This window comes from Rhinolophus sinicus, linkage group LG13 (assembly GCF_036562045.2).
Source record: "Rhinolophus sinicus isolate RSC01 linkage group LG13, ASM3656204v1, whole genome shotgun sequence".
Taxonomy (NCBI): domain Eukaryota; kingdom Metazoa; phylum Chordata; class Mammalia; order Chiroptera; family Rhinolophidae; genus Rhinolophus; species Rhinolophus sinicus.
In genome coordinates, this window is record NC_133762.1 from 1,608,219 (window position 1) to 1,623,989 (window position 15,771).

At 43.3% G+C, this 15,771-nt stretch overlaps 1 protein-coding gene across 6 annotated transcripts in view; it reads left to right on the forward strand.

Annotated features, from left to right (window-relative positions):
• UBE3A (ubiquitin protein ligase E3A) overlaps positions 1-14,239 on the forward strand; it is a 72,057-nt gene extending 57,818 nt beyond the window's left edge. For all 6 annotated transcript variants that reach the window (XM_074317681.1, XM_019753202.2, XM_074317680.1 and 3 more), the window contains 2 exons: positions 11,267-11,410; positions 12,568-14,239. In XM_074317681.1, coding sequence (XP_074173782.1) covers positions 11,267-11,410; positions 12,568-12,688 — 265 coding nt within the window. In that variant the 3' untranslated portion in view covers positions 12,689-14,239. The remainder of the gene's footprint in view (positions 1-11,266; positions 11,411-12,567) is intronic.
• Positions 14,240-15,771: the final 1,532 nt, after the last annotated feature.

Here is a 15,771-nt window from a genome sequence, read left to right on the forward strand (position 1 = left end):
GATTAACAGCTCATTTCTTTTTATTGCTGCCTGGTATGTTGTGGTGTGGATGTGCCACAGTGGTTTAACCATTCAACTGTTGACGGACACTTGGGTTTAGGAATAAAGCTGCCATGAACACTTAGGCACAGATTTTTATGTGAACGTAGGTTTTCATTTCTCTGGGATGAATGCCCAAAAGTGCAATCGCTGGGTCCTATGGCAAGTGCGTGTTCAGATTTTAAGGAAACTGCCAAGCTACTTCAGAGTTGCCACACCATTTTACATTTCCCTGCGCCATATGTGAGCCACCCAGTTTCTCCAAATCCTTGTCAGCATTTGGTGGTGTCAAGATTGTTGATTTTATCCATTCTGCTGGATATGTTGTGATACCTCATTGTGGTTTAATTTGAGTTAACCCGATAGCAATGATGTGGGATATCTTTTCATGTACTTATTTACCATCTGTATATTGGTTTTGGTAAAACGTCTGGTTTCTTTTTACTGCTGAATTTTGAGTTATCTATAGATGCTAGTCCTCTGTGAGGTATGTGGTTTACAAATATTTTTCCCATTCTGTAGCTAGTCATTTGATCTTTTGAAAATCTTTTGAAGATCTTAACAGAATTTGTTGCATGGCAAAAGTGTTTAATTTTGTTGATGAACTCCAATTTCTCCTTTTATGGATCATGCTTTTGATTTCAAATATAAAATTCTTGGCCTAACGATTTTCTTCTACCTTTGTTCCTAAAGTTCTGTAGTTTTACATTGAAGTCTGTGGTCCACTTTGAGTCCGTATTTAAATGATACATGAGACTTTAGTCAAGACTCACTTTTTTTGCCTGTTGTTCCCATACAATTTATTGAAAAGGCTGGCCTTTCTTCACTGAATTGTTTTTTGCTCTTTTATCAAAAATCAATTGGTAAGGTTCGTGTGAATCGGTTTCTGAGTTCTCTGTGCCCTTCTGTTGATCTGTGTGCATGTGTGTCGCCGCCAGTGCCACCTTTGTTTATTGCCGTAGGTATATGGGGTATGTACCTTTCTTCCATTCAGAAATCTTCCAAAAGATTTTTTTCCAAATTATTTTAGCAACTCTTTGCTTTTCTATATAAATTTTATATTCACCTTGTCAATGTCTGCAAAAATCCTTGATGGGATTTTGATAGAAATTACACTAAGATCAAATTGGGAAGTTTCACTGTGTTGACTGTTTCAATCTAGGAACACAGTATAGCTCTCCACTTATTTAGGTTCTCTTTGATTTCTTTTATTAGCATTTTGATGTTTTCGGTGTACAGAACCTATACATGTTTTGTTTAATTTATGCCTAGGTATGTGATTTCCGTTGTAGCAGTTGTAAATGGTTGTATTTTTAATTTTGGTTTCCATGTTTCTTGTTAGTATATAGAAATGTGGTTGATTTTTACATGTTGCTCTTACATCCTCTGACCTTGTTAAACTCAATTTAGAAGTCTTTTGTAGACTTCCAGGGGTTTTCTGTGTAGATGACCATGTCACCTGTAAATTGGGACAGTTATATTTCTTCCTTTTAAATCTGTATGTCTCCTATTTCTTTTCTCCTGCCTAGTGTGCTGGCTAGAACTTTTAGCACTGTGGCGAGTAGGAGTAATAGAAGTGAAAACCTAATTTAGGAGAAAAAGCATTCATTCCTTAACTATTGTTTAATATTAGCGTACAACGCATAATGACAGACCTCATATAGGAAGGTGGTCCCAGAAGGTTATAATGGAGCTGAAAATTTCTATCGCCTGGTGACGTCATGGCCATCCTAATGCCTAATGTGGCACGACGCTGGTGTACACACACCTGCAATGCCCATCATCTAAAAGCATAGCACATGCAGCGTGTACTGTGTGCAGTGCTTGATGCTGATAGGAAGTGGCTGGGTTACTGGTTTACGTATTTACTTTTTTGTTGTTATTTTAGAGTGGACTCTTTACTTATTCAAAATAGTTTGCTGTAAACAGTATGTTGTGTGACGCTGGCAACGGCCCCACATGTCTTGTGTTTACCATGTCTCTTGATGGCATCGTTTTCTCCTGTGCTTGATTTAATCTCGTGTTATTTTGTGAGTTGATTGTAGCCTAAGTGTACAGTGTTTGCAAAGTCCACAGTAGGGGACATTCATGTCTTGGGCCATCACATCCTCTCACCCCTCACACACTGACTCACCCAGAGCAGCTCCATTCATGGTAAGTGCCCTGAGCAGGTAGACCACTTTGTATCTTTCGGACAAAGATCACTTTGTATTTTTGCTGCACCTTTTCAATGTTTCGGTGTGTAGACACACAGACACTTACCATTGTGTTACAGTTGCCCACAGTATTCAGTAACACCTGGCACAGACTTGCAGCTCAGGAGCAACAGCTGTACCACACAGCCCAGGTTTGGAGGGGTCGGTTCCCACAGGCCAGGAGTGGAGGGGGCGGTACCCACAGCCCAGGTGTGCAGGGAGGGGGCAGTAACAACTAGGTATGTGTTTATGTGCACGCTGATACTCAGATACATGTGACGATACATTTCTCAGAATCTATCCCTGTCATCAGGCAGCATGTGACCAGTTAGTGCTCTACAGGTTCCAGGAGGTTCTGCTCGGTACTGGTTTCGCCGAGAGTTTTATCACAGATGGGCTGTTTCTACATCAGTTGAGACCATGATTTTTCTTTAACCTGTCGATATGGCGTGTTTTGTTAATGGGATTTCCAATATCGAACTGGCCTTGCTCACCCTGGTCAGTCAGTCCCGTTGGGCTCATAGTTGAGTTAGACTTGGTAATTGGTTGACAGTTTTCGTATCTAAGTTCATGAGATATTGCTCTGTAGTTTGGTATTTTTTTGTATTGTCTTGGACTGGTTTTAACATCAGAGTTAATCCCGGCCTCATGAAAGGAGTTGGAAAGTGTTCTACTTTCTGGAAGAGATTGTGTTGAAATGTCTTTCTTAAATGATTGGTAGAATTCTCCAATGAAACCATCTGGGCCTGGAGATTTTCTTTTTGGGGAGCTTTTTAATTTCAAATTCAATTTCTTTAATGGTTAATAAGACTACTGAAATGACCTTTTGCATTGGGTGAGTTGTGGCAGTTTGTTACTGAGGAGTTGATCCATTTCATGTAAGTTGTCACATTTATGTGTGCAGAATTCATAATTTTCCCGTTTTATCCTCCTGATGTCTGAAGGCCTGAACTGATCACCCCTTTTTTATTCCTGCCAGTAGTCATTTGTGTTTTCTCTTTTTCCTTTTCAGTCTTACTCAGAGCCTTTTCGAAGTTATCGATAAGAGCCAGCTTTTCATTTCTCTATTTTTCTCCTGTTTCCAGTTATATTGATTTCTGCTCTTTATTATTGTATTCCTTGTTTGGGGCTTATTTTGCTTTTGCTCTAGCTTATTGAGGCTAGAAACATTGATTATTGGTTTAAGACATTTCCTCTTTCCTTGTGTAAGCATCTATTGCTTTAAATTTATTCTTGGCCTTGCTTTAGCTGTATTCCAAATGTTAAGTTATATTTTCATTTTCCTTCATATCTATGTAGTTTTTTAAATGTATTTTGAGACTTCTTCTTGCACCCTTATTTAAACAGAAGTATGTTGTTTAATTTCCAGGGATTTTTAAATATTTTCCTGTTTTCTGGTACTGCTTTCTAGTTTGGTACCTTATGGTCAGAGAACTTCTGCGTGACTTCAGTACTGTGAGTGTGCTGTGGCGTGTCCTGTAGTGCTGGTTTACATCTGCTGGTAGACGCCTTGCTGGTTTTCTGACTCGTAGTCCCATTAGTTGTTCAGAGAGGGTGTAGCGTGGTCTCTAGTGGGAGATTTGTCTCTTCCTCCTCTTGGCTCCTTCAGTTTTCGCTTCCTGTGTTCAAGAGTTTTTGTTTGGCACATACACTGTGAGCCTCAGTGTGTCTTTCTGGTGTGTTGGTGTGTTGATCCCCTTATCTGCCTCTTTGTCTCTACTAATTTTCTTTAACTTTTTTTTTTTTTTTTTAAAGATTTTATTGGGAGAGGGGAACAGGAGTTTATTGGGGAACAGTGTGTACTTGCAGGCCTTTTTTCCAAGTCAAATTGTTGTCCTTTCAATCTTAGTTGTGGAGGGTGCTGTTCAGCTTCAAGTTGTTGTCCTTTCAGTCTTAGTTGTGGAGGGTGCAGCTCAGCTCCAGGTCCAGTTGCCGTTGCTAGTTGTGGGGGGCACAGCCCACCATCCCTTGCAGGAGTTGAACCGGCAACCTTGTGGTTGAGAGGACGCGTTCCAACCAACTGAGTCATCCGGGAGCTCAGTGGCAGCTCAGCTCAAGGTGCCGTGTTCAATCTTAGTTGCAGGGGGCAGAGCCCACCATCCCTTGCGGGACTCGAGGAATTGAACTGGCAACCTTGTGGTTGAGAGCCCACCAGCCCATGTGGGAATCGAACCTGCAGCCTTCAGCGTTAGGAGCACAGAGCTCCAACCTCCTGACCCCCTAGGCCGGCACTTTAATTAAACTTTTTATTTTAAGATAGTTGTAGATTCGGATGCCGTTGTAAGAAATAACTCAGAGGCTTGTGTGCCCTTTGCCCAGTTCCCTCAGGGGTCAAGTCACAGGTACCTACCTGGCACCTGGCACAGGTAGGACCCAGTGAAGAGGACAAGTCCATAGCCACACCTACCTCCATGCCCCGCCCCTTCCCAGACCTGGTAACACTGATCTGTCATCTGTTTCTTTAATTTCGTCATTTCAAGAATGTGATATAAACGAATTATACAGAGTATGTGACCTTCGGGGATTTGCTTCTCTTACTCCGCCTGTTTCCTTGGGAATCATCCAGAGTTCTCCATGTATCAGTAGTGCGCCTTTATTTCTAAGTAGTGTTTATTCCTTACGGATTTACCATTCTTTTTAACTGTTGCCGGTTGAAAGACTTCAAGTTCGTGCCCAGTGCTGGGATATTATGAATAAAGTAGCTGTGAACAGTCACGTGCAGTTTTTTAGGTAAACGTAAGTTTTCATATCTCTGGGATAAATGCCAAGAGTGCGGTCAGTTGTTTTGTTTTGTTTAACTTGCATTTGAGAGTTCTTTGCATATTCCAGATATACCACTGATACCACTGTGTCCTTCCTCCGCTAAATTACTTTTTCACACGTGACAAAAATCAGCTGAGCGTGTTTGTGTACGTCTGTTTCTGGTATTTGTGTCTCTTCTCCTCTTCTGTCAGGTTTGCTTCAGGTATCTTGAGGCTGTCCCTTGGTGCAGAGCCACCTGGGATCACGTGTTTCTTGTGCACTGGTCCCTTGATCATTATAGAAAACTCCCCTTATGTCTTATGACTTTTTTTGCTCTGCATCCGATACGAAGATAACCATTCCTATTTCTTTTTTAATGTTTCCGTGATAGGTCTTTTTTCCATCTTTTTTCTTCCAACCTGTCTATGTTGCTGAATTTGAAATGAGTTTTTTATAAACAGCATATAGTTGAGTCATGTCGTTTTTATGGATTTACCACTCTGTCAATCTCTGCCTTTTGTTATATTTGGACCGTTTATATTTAAGGTAATTTTTTATTCCAGTATCTTATTCATCCCAGTGTTGACATCATTTGGTTTCCTTCATGTTGTAATTCTCCTGGTTCTTGGTGTGACCAGTGATTTCAGGGTTGTGTCCCTGACATTTTGCTGTTATGTTAAAGAGACTCTAGGTCCTATTTACATTTTTACTTTAGCACGCAGTCCTGTTCCCGTTGAGCATGAGTCGGGGCTCCAATGACAAATTTAGGTTTCGTTTCTCTCATTGCAGTGGGGCCCCACTCAGTGCTGCTTGAGAGGGTGGAGTCAGCTTCTCACTCAGGCTGCGTCACCTGGATCTGCAGAGAGTGCCGGGTCCTGGGCGTCCTGTGGCCAGGTCCCCCTGGCTGAGCTGCGTGGTGTCTCCTGGGCCCTGGGCCTGCCGTGCGGGGTCCCCCTGGCTGAGCGGCATGGTGTCTCCTGGGCCCTGGGCCTGCCGTGTGGGGTCCCCCTGGCTGAGCGGCATGGTGTCTCCTGGGCCCTGGGCCTGCCGTGTGGGGTCCCCCTGGCTGAGCGGCATGGTGTCTCCTGGGCCCTGGGCCTGCCGTGCGGGTCCCCCTGGCTGCTCTTCCTGCCCAAGAGGAGTCTGGGCTGGGAGGGCTGCTGAGGCTCCACAGGAAGCAGAGCGCTCCCAGGCTGGAGCCCATGGTGGCGGAATTCCCGGCCAGCTGTGTCTGGGCTGGGAGGGGGCCTCAGGCTCGGCTTCAGGTCTCCTTGGATTTTGTTTTGTTTTTTCACTTTTTTTGTTTTTATTTTTCATTAGTTTCAGGTGTATAGACATAGTGATTAGACATTTATACGCCTCACCAAGTGATCAGCCCGATAAGTCTATTACCCATCTGTCACGTAGTTATTACAATACTATTGACTATATTCCCAATGCTGTACTTTACATCCCCGTGACTTTTTAAAATTATAACTGACATTCAATATTAGATTAGTTTCAGGTGTACAGCACAATGGTTAGACATTTATATAACATACAAAGTGATCCCTCTGATAAGTCTACAACTAGATTTTTAAGATTTTTCTTCTAGCTTCTGTTTCTGTGGTGTTATCGTTGGGCTTAATTCACCCTGTGGTTCTAGTTTAGTTTTACTTCATATTTGATACGATTTTTTTCAGTTGTAATTCTAGGTCTGTCATGTCTTCCAAAATCTTCCTTTTGTTCCGTTAACCTTGTTCTGAGATTTTCTATTTCTGATTTCGTTGTTCTGTCGTCGCCTCTATTATTTTTTAATTTAGCTCAATTTGAAGTTCCCAGCAGTTTCTGTGTTTCGTGGGCAGCTCTCCGGGCGTGCCTTCGTTCTCTGAGGGGCACCGGCCCTGTGCGCGTGTGCACATGCACGCCTGTTAAGAACCACGGCTGCTGTTAGTGCCTTTTTTGAAAAGTGGAGTGAGCATCCCCACCCCCTAAGGGGGCAAGGACCAGGACAGTTCCTCATGCTTCCGGGGGCTCTGTGCCTTTTGTGTTTGCAAAGTGACCTGAAGACGTGCCTGTGCGCTGTGAAGCTGCCTCGTCTACGCCCTGCCCTACTGATGAGAGTTTTTCTCTGCTTTTATTATCCTTAACCTGGTCAGCAGTTTCTCCTCAGCGCAAGGTTTGTTCTGGAAGGGGCTTTGGTGTTGGGCAGTTCTCGGGGCCCAGAGCTTGCTTACTGTGTCACTGTCCCCTTGAGTCACCTCAGCGCCCCGTGACTTGTGGCTGCTCTTCTCACACTGGCCTGTGCTCTTCGTGGGTTGGTGGCTTTGAGGGTCCCGTATTCTCTGGCTGTGAGAAACCCAGGTGCCCTCCCGTGGCTTCCTTACCCTGCATTGTTTGTTCCCGTCCATTTCCACGTGAGCATTCGTGGGGACAGCCTGTGGCCTCACTCAGTTGTAGGTATTTTGTTGTAAGTCTTCCATTTTCCCATGCAATTAGCTCTTTTTCATGGGGAGACGTTGAGAAGGTTGATAAAAGTAAAAAATAACTGCGTCGCTGTTACCATCATCCTCTCCAAGCCCTTTATCTGTTTTTCACCTGATTTTCGTATCTGTTAATATCCTTGATTTCTATTAGTTCACTGGGGTTTACAAAATGGTGATTTGGAAAACAATTTTCTTCTGTTCATTCTACATATATACCTGCCATTTTTCCTTATTAATGGGGGCTGATTATTTGAAAAACAGCCCTATTAAAAGGCTTAAGTATGTTTAGACAGTTCAGAGTAAGGGGTTAGTGTAACAGTTTCCGCAGTGACCATTGATTTTGACGTTTTAGTTGTGGGTTTTGTTTTGTTTTTTTGCTTTTTTTCTGAATGTTATGAACTCGTGGATGTTTATATGTAATGTGTTTCACAGTCATTATTCTTAATGACATTTAGATATTTGGTCTTGGTATGCTTTTAAATTAACACGACCCCATTACATTCCAAAACTTTTAGCTCACCTTCAACATTCCTTCCCCTCTGGCTGAAATAAGCCATTTTTATAAGAAATTATTGAGGAATGGCATTTAGAAGTCAATTTTGGGTGCCAGGTGTGACCTTGCTGTTAAATGCTTTTGCCTGCAGGCTTCGTTCATGGGCAGAGCTAGAAAGACAGTTGTCCCAGTCTGTCCTGGACACCACCCCATGTCCCTGCAGACGTCTCCCATGTTCCTTGGTTTGGCAGGACTGTCGTGCTGTGAGGGCACTGCAGGTCACAGTGCTCGTGGCCCTCGTGCTTGTCCCAGCCTTTTGCTATTACAAGTAATGTCACCGTGAGTCATCCTGTGTGGGATCAGTCCATACATCTGCCGGCTGTCGTTAAATTGCTAAAAGTGGGGTTGTGGCATCAAATATAGATGCATATGTAATTTTGACAGATACTGCCAAATTCTCCATCCCAGAAGTTGTAACATTTTGCACTCCCACCAGCAGTATGTAAGTGTATCTCTCTTTTCTAAAATTTCCCAAACCCAATGTTTTGTTAAACTCGGATGTTTACCTTTGAGAAGTGCTATTTCAGTGTAGTTCTGATTTGTGAATGAGAGAGGGTGGACGTCTTGTCTTGTACTTAAGAGCTGTTTGTATTTTTATAGTCTTGTTCATTTTGCTGTGCAGTTATTGATTACTTTCTTTGTTTTTAGGAACTCTGAGTTAGAGAGATTAGCACTTCAGTAAATTCGCAGATATTTATTCTAGTTTGTCATTTGTCTGTGGCCTTTGCTCACAGGGTCGTTTGCCAAGTGAAAGCTTTTATGTTATGTAGTTAAATCTGGATCTCCTTTATTCCGCTGTGCTGTGCACTGCTTTAGGTTAGTTGTTTATGTTCTTGCTCTTTTGTCCCTGACCTTTATGTCCGTAGTAGAAATTGTGGTCATATTGCTTCTCCTTTGGTCACCTTGTAAATTAGACTTTATTTCCAAGTTTCTTTTGCACGTTTCTGGAGTACTTTTGAGTATTCTCATTTCTGTTTCAGGTCTGTGCATCCGTCTGAGTTTCATGTTTCTGATCAATGGTGTTCTTTTCTATCTGCTGTTGTGTTCTCCCTTCATGTTGGAATATGGGTGTTACAGGTTCCCCTTCTTCGTGACTGAATTTTTTGGGTGTACTTTTTTCTGCCAGAAGTTTTACCTCTCATTTATTTGCTGGACTTGTTTTATAACATCTTTATCGATTTTGGAGTTCTGTTTTTCTCATTTGTTTCTATGACCGGTTAGATCACATGGGGGCATGGAGAGGAGTTTGGGTGTCTTTAGTGGTCTCTGCATTAAAGGGATCCCTCTTATGTTGCTGTGGTAACAGCATTTCCTTTAATGTGGTTATATGGCCCAGCACTTCCTGATTCTCCAATTCTGTCTTGTTTAATTAGGGCCTTTTTCATCAGCTGCTTCCATCCCTTTACAGCCAGAAGCTACTCAAGGGACGCGTCTGTCTCCCAAGGTGCCCGCCCTTCCTGATTTGGTGCCTTCTCGATTTCGCCCTTTCTGGTTCCGGGGCCTTTCTCAGGCTCTTCCACCTCACTCCTGCGGGCGGGGCTCAGGTGTTCAGACTCCTGCTCACCTGTCAGTTGGCGTTTGCTGCTCTGTTTTCCTACTTTTAATCTAGGCGCAGGTTATGCGTGTTTTACCAGATTTCCTCTCCGCGTTGATGTCCGTAAGTTTTAGGAGGTGTGAATGGGGTGCAGCCCAGGCAGCCACCACTTTTAGGTAGAAATGCAGCAGCTGCTTCTTCTCGTTTTCAGTCTTCTAAATAGTCGCCTTCTTCTTAACTCAGAATTGTAATACAGAGCAGAACACTTACAGGAAGAAAAGAACTTTTCAGTGTTTTCATTATATAAACTGATACTAAGTAACTTCAGTATTTTAAGTTGTAGTTTTTTAGAAAGAACCACTTTAGGAAGCTCACTGCTAATCTAGCCAGACTGGTCACAGTGAGCACCGTGGGTCTCCCCCACGCAGGGCACCCTCTGACCCGCCTCTGCAGGGTGGCTGGTGCAGTCAGGCTTCCACGCCTCCTGCCCTCACAGGGACTCGGGCTTCCAGCACCCGTGCGTTTTCTTACCAAAAGGAATGTCCTGGAGTGTGGTGTGATTTTTCTCCTTTTGGACTCACATGTGCCTGTGAGTCCCGTGCCATTTCCTCTTGGTGTGGGTTTCTTTATTGTTTTCTGTAGGTGAGGGGGAGGTTTGCGGGAGCTGAGGGATGAGGGAGCATGGTAGATGGTCAGGGACGGAAGTGTGAAGACACTGGAGAGAGCCAGGGAGTCTAAGAAAGCTACTGAGCTATATCAGCGCTAGTAGCATCACACCAACAAAAATGCTGCCATTTCGGTAACAGAAATTGCATACTGGAATGTCAGAAACTACAGTTAGTTGTAATTGTGGGTGTGGGAAGGGTGACGTTTTCTGCCAAGGTTCTGGAAAGAATTTTTCAAATAAATATTTAAATGTACTCTTTCACCAATTAAAAATGTTCTAATTTTTTTCTAAAATTTTGAATTTTTTAGCTGAGAATTAGTGTATTTGTTAGACGTATGGATACCTGACTATTCAAGCAAGCACGCCAAGATAGCTTACATGAGCTTGCGTTTTGTTTTTAGATTAAGTATAACAAGGATCATTCTGACATGAATTTTATCTCTGGGGCTTTGGGAATTCCAGGGACAAATTCATGATCTTAAAACACGTCCATGTAGCAGAAATAACAGAATAATTCCCCACCACAACACACGCTACTGATAAAAATGTTCTAGTTCATCTAAAAATGGTATGCTTTAGTATTACTAACTATTCGGTATGTGGGTTGGGATTTTTCCGTTTTTTCTTTTGTTCTTAATCTGTATCACTTTTCCCCCCAAAAGTTGAGTAAGGTGTGAGTAGATAAAGAGTTAAATAAAGAAGGTGGGGTAAATGAAATAGATATACTCAAAGACATCCAGAGTTAATTTTTCTGAGTATTACTTTGAGTCATTTGCAAGTCTTGGGATCTGGGTTTTGGATTTTGTCTTTCGTTTGCTGATTATATATTGTGACTATACCACAGTTTACATAATCATGTCCTACTGTTGGACACGTAGGTTTACCAGTTTTTACTGTTATAAAAACTGTTTCCTTCAGATAAATGTGCACACATGAACTTCCTGGGTCATAGCCACCAGGAATGAAGCTTCCGATGTTAATTTCCATGTGGTTTTAATACAAATCATCACTGTGTTTGTGCCAAGTATCACGGCGCCAAACTAAAATCAAGGTCATGTCTTCTCTCACTAGGGAATTCTGGGACATCGTCCACTCATTTACAGATGAGCAGAAAAGGCTCTTCTTGCAATTTACAACAGGCACGGACAGAGCACCTGTGGGTGGACTAGGGAAACTAAAGATGATTATAGCCAAAAACGGCCCAGACACGGAACGGTAATTATTAAACTGTGACTACATACCCAACACCTTGCGTTCTGCATCGCACACGTGTGAACTGGCCAGTCAGTGGCTTCTGAGCACTTCCACAGTTTTATACCGAAATCTCCAAATCACCTGAAATATTCAGAGAAGATTTTGTAGTTATTGTTAAAGGAAATTTTTAAAGCACTGCCTAGTTAAAACTTACTACAGGGCTCCCTGGATTAATGACTCTGCGGGTTGGTGTGGTTCAGTCAGTTTGGGTTCAGAAGTTTTTAATTGAAAGCCATATTATGTATTATATTCAGAATGGTTAAGTTGAGGCTCAGGAGATTGATTGTTCAGCACTCGATTATGCTAGAATCTCTAATTTCATAATCTCCATATTAAATGTGCCCTCTCTCCATTGTATAAATTGACATTTTTGGTGAGTAAGGACCATATATGACACATGAGCAAAAATTAATAGAAGACCTGGTATTGTATTATGTAGTAATAATATAATATTAAAAACCTGGTATTTATTATATTATACCTGGTCTTATAGCAAAATAAGACTGGGTCTTATATTAATTTTTGCTCCAAAAGACACATTAGAGCTGATTGTCTGGCGAGGTCTTATTTTTGGGGAAACACGGTAGCATATTAATGGTTTAAATGTGTAGGAAGATTTCTATTAGTCTTCTACATTGTTTGATATATAGTGGTATTAATGTAAATGTATTTATATTATCCAATCATTTATGTGGTCATATTGCCAGGAATATTTCCAATATGCATTCGAGAGCACACTTTCCAGCCTTGAAAGCCACGTTTGAACACTCTAGCTTAGAGTAAGTTACTTAACCTCACAGACTTCAGCTCCATAGCAGAGAGCTGGTGCCCTCCCGGGAGCTTTGTTGTGAGAAGACTCAGGTAGATGAGCTCTCTCTTGGTTTGAGACCTGAAACCACACCCGGTAGAAAGCAGGAGCTCAGATGTAGTGTGACTGCCAGTCCCCGCCAGCACTGAGTCCTAACGGAAGCTGCCACTGATACTGGTTGTTGGGTGGCACACGCACAGAGCGTGGGCCTTGCGTTGGTGTGTGGTCTGCACTGCCCAACCTCCCCACAACACCCCGTAATGCTGACCACAGTCTCACTGACTTCTCTCCTCTCCCCCTTTCTATTTAGGTTGCCTACATCTCATACTTGCTTTAATGTCCTTTTACTTCCGGAATATTCAAGCAAAGAAAAACTGAAAGAGAGATTGTTGAAGGCCATCACGTATGCCAAAGGATTTGGCATGCTGTAAAAAAAAAAAAAAAAAAAAAAGGAAGGAAAAAAAAGAAAAAGGAAAAAAGAAAAAAAGGAAAGAAAAAGAAATTGAGAACTTGAATAAACACAACAAGAGGGATAAACTTGGTGGTGATGGTGTCCGGGTCCAAAGGCTGTGAGGCAGTGAACGCAGTGGTCACCCCGTGCGTCCCCTTCTCTGCTGGGGACACGTGGGCTGGGACAGCAGATTTCAGCTACTTACGTGAACAAATCCTTTATTATATTATTTTTTTGTGTGAAAGTGTTACTTATTCTTTCACTTGTATGTACAGAGAGGTTTTTCTGAATATTTATTTTAATGGTTAAATCACTTTTGCTTGTGTTTATTATGCTTGAGGTTGAGCCTTTTGAGTATTGAAAACATACACCAACCGAACTGCTCCCTAAGGGACTGGCCACCATCTACAGACCGTGTAACCTTCGAGTATGTGCTATTGGGTCCCTGTAGCTAACTCAAATCAGGAACTGTATTTTTTTTTTTTTTTTTTTTAACAATTTGCTTTTGAAACTTGAAGTCTTGAAAACAGTGTGATGCGATTGCTGCTGTTCTAGCCCCCAAAGAGTTTCTGTGGAAAATCTGAAATCTGTAATAAAGACGGAAGGGAGAGCTCGGATGTTCACCTGCAGTGACAGCACAGCGGACCCCAGCGCCCCACGCCCCGGCCTGTGTCTTCATGCGTCTCGCAGTGAGCTGTCTCAGTAGCCAATCGTCTTTCTTAGTTTACGGAAAGACAGGGATTTTTTTTCTTGTTGTTGTGTTGTTGTTTTACGTTTCCTGGGGAAAAGTGCATTTGGCCAAAAGAAGTGGTTAGTCAAGCCTGTTGCAAGAAAGTTAGGACGTTTGTTGTTTATTATAAACACAAAGCATGTGAAAGTGCACTTAAAATAAATTTTTGGTGACTTGTTACCTGCATTTTAAATAGACAATCCAAAGTGCTCCCTTGTGTTACCATCACCTTATCTAACCAGCCATTTTCTCGAGGCACGTGGTCACATGGTCAGTGTCCAGCATACAGGAAAGGACGGCTGCTGTGCCTTGTTCTCTGTGGTCACCTGGAAATGACGGAACTATTACTCCTAAGTCCTACTGCATTGTATGTCCCCAAAGATTAAATTTTACGTCCAAAAGTAAGTGTTAAATACTCCTTTCAAGTACTGTGGAAAGTACCGATAGGTTTGAATCACTGGACAGTCACAAGTAAGTACTCTCCCCTTTTAGTCTCCTGTGTCTGTGATGTCAGTTTCTTTTATTGCAATAGAAAATAAAAGGATTATGTATTTTTAACTAAGGAGAGACATTGATATATCATCTCTACTACAAGCGACAGCTAACGTGCTGAGCTTGTGCCTTGATTGTTTTAACACTATCAGCCTGATGGTTTGTTGGAAATTGGCAGGAAAAATGCAGCGTTCAAATCATTGGAGGGAAAAAGGGATGTCTTTCGGGATTATTTTAATTCTTTTAGTAATTGATATAGAACTGTTATGTACCATAATGCTAAATAAAACAGTGACATTTTCACCATAATTTAGTGGACGAAGAAGACCATGCTTTCCATGCTGTTACAGGTAACGTGGGGTTTTCCGGGCCAGCCTTCAGATGCCAGGGGCTCCCGCAGCCGCTCACCGTACGGGGCCTGGGTCCTCCATGTGCTTGGTGTCCAATGGAAGTGAGACGATCAATCTCTGGGGCGTTTTATATAATAAATTCGTGAAGAAATGTGTGCTCTTCAGTTCTCAAGTCCTTATCACTACGGTATTGAAGTTGTAGTAATACTGTGTCTGACGTTGGTGAGTGGTGAGCGAACGCAGGGTATCAGAGGATTCACATCAAATAGACTTAAACGGCTGAAAATAACCTGCCCTTAAACATACTTGAAGAAGTTACTGTTTATCCAGACCAGCTGTTCCCACTTGCTTAGAGATGAATGACGTCCTGGGCATGTCCCCACTTCCTTTACTGCTGTCCCCTTTTACTGCAGCGGACTAGCATGTCACCGAAAAGCACCTCCAAGAGCAGGGACAGTGGTGTCTCCAATATGGTGGCCGCGCCAGCTCCCCAAGGGGCAGTTAGGATCAGAGCACAAGCCCCAGGAAGCAGTGGGGACAACCACAAACCAAAACAGTTGGCTTTCCAAGTAGAAACTTTCTTTTACATTGTATGACAGAACATTTCACACATGTAACACGAAAACACAGCCTGCAGCCAAACGTCCCTGGAGCCTGGCACCTTCAGGAAGTGTGGGGTTTCCAGTGACAGCCTCCCAGCTTGGCTGGGACACACACAAGGTTTCACACACAACTTGCCGTTCCTCACTCCCCTTCCCCGGGGGGACCGGTGGTGGTAACCTGGCAACATTACTCCGTTGGAGATTTTAGGTCCCTTTCGAGGTTTTCCTCAGAATTTCATACACACTCGGAAGGAGCATGCCCCCCAGGCTGCTCTGTCTGGTCGTGATCCCCTTTCCTGCTTCAGTAAATGTTTCTTCGCCTCCCGGCAGCCTCTGAGGACCATCTCCATCCTTCCCTGGCCACCAAAGCATTTGGTTATGTGGCTTCTCCCTCCCTGCCATCTTGTCCCCGCAGCCTTAGTCTGTAAAGAACTCCCTCCCCTTTCAAGTCGCCCGCCCTGCACTAGCCATTTGTCAGCCACTGCAGGAGCACCTAGAAGTGCCACTGATATGTCCCCCTGGAGGACGCCAGTGTCCACAGCACCCAGAGCTCAGGTCAGCTGCTCCTTCTCCAGTTGGAGGACACACGCCCGTTCCCCTCAAAGTTCTCTGCTCAACTGCGGTTCAACCCAGACCACACTTTGCTCAGACTCCATCTGCCCCCAGGGTATCCCTGGCACCAGGCAGACGGCTCACCTTAAACCACCTCTTACCTCACGTCCGCACCTACCGTTTGTTTCAGCCCGAGAAGCACCACTTCCACCCCCGTCCCTGAAGACCCTCAGCTGCCTGGGCACTGCCCTTCGGCAGCCGTCCTCCATCACACTCAGGCCTCATCCTCTGGACCAGCCGGTGCCCTCAGTCCCCCAGCTGCTCTTGGACCCCCATT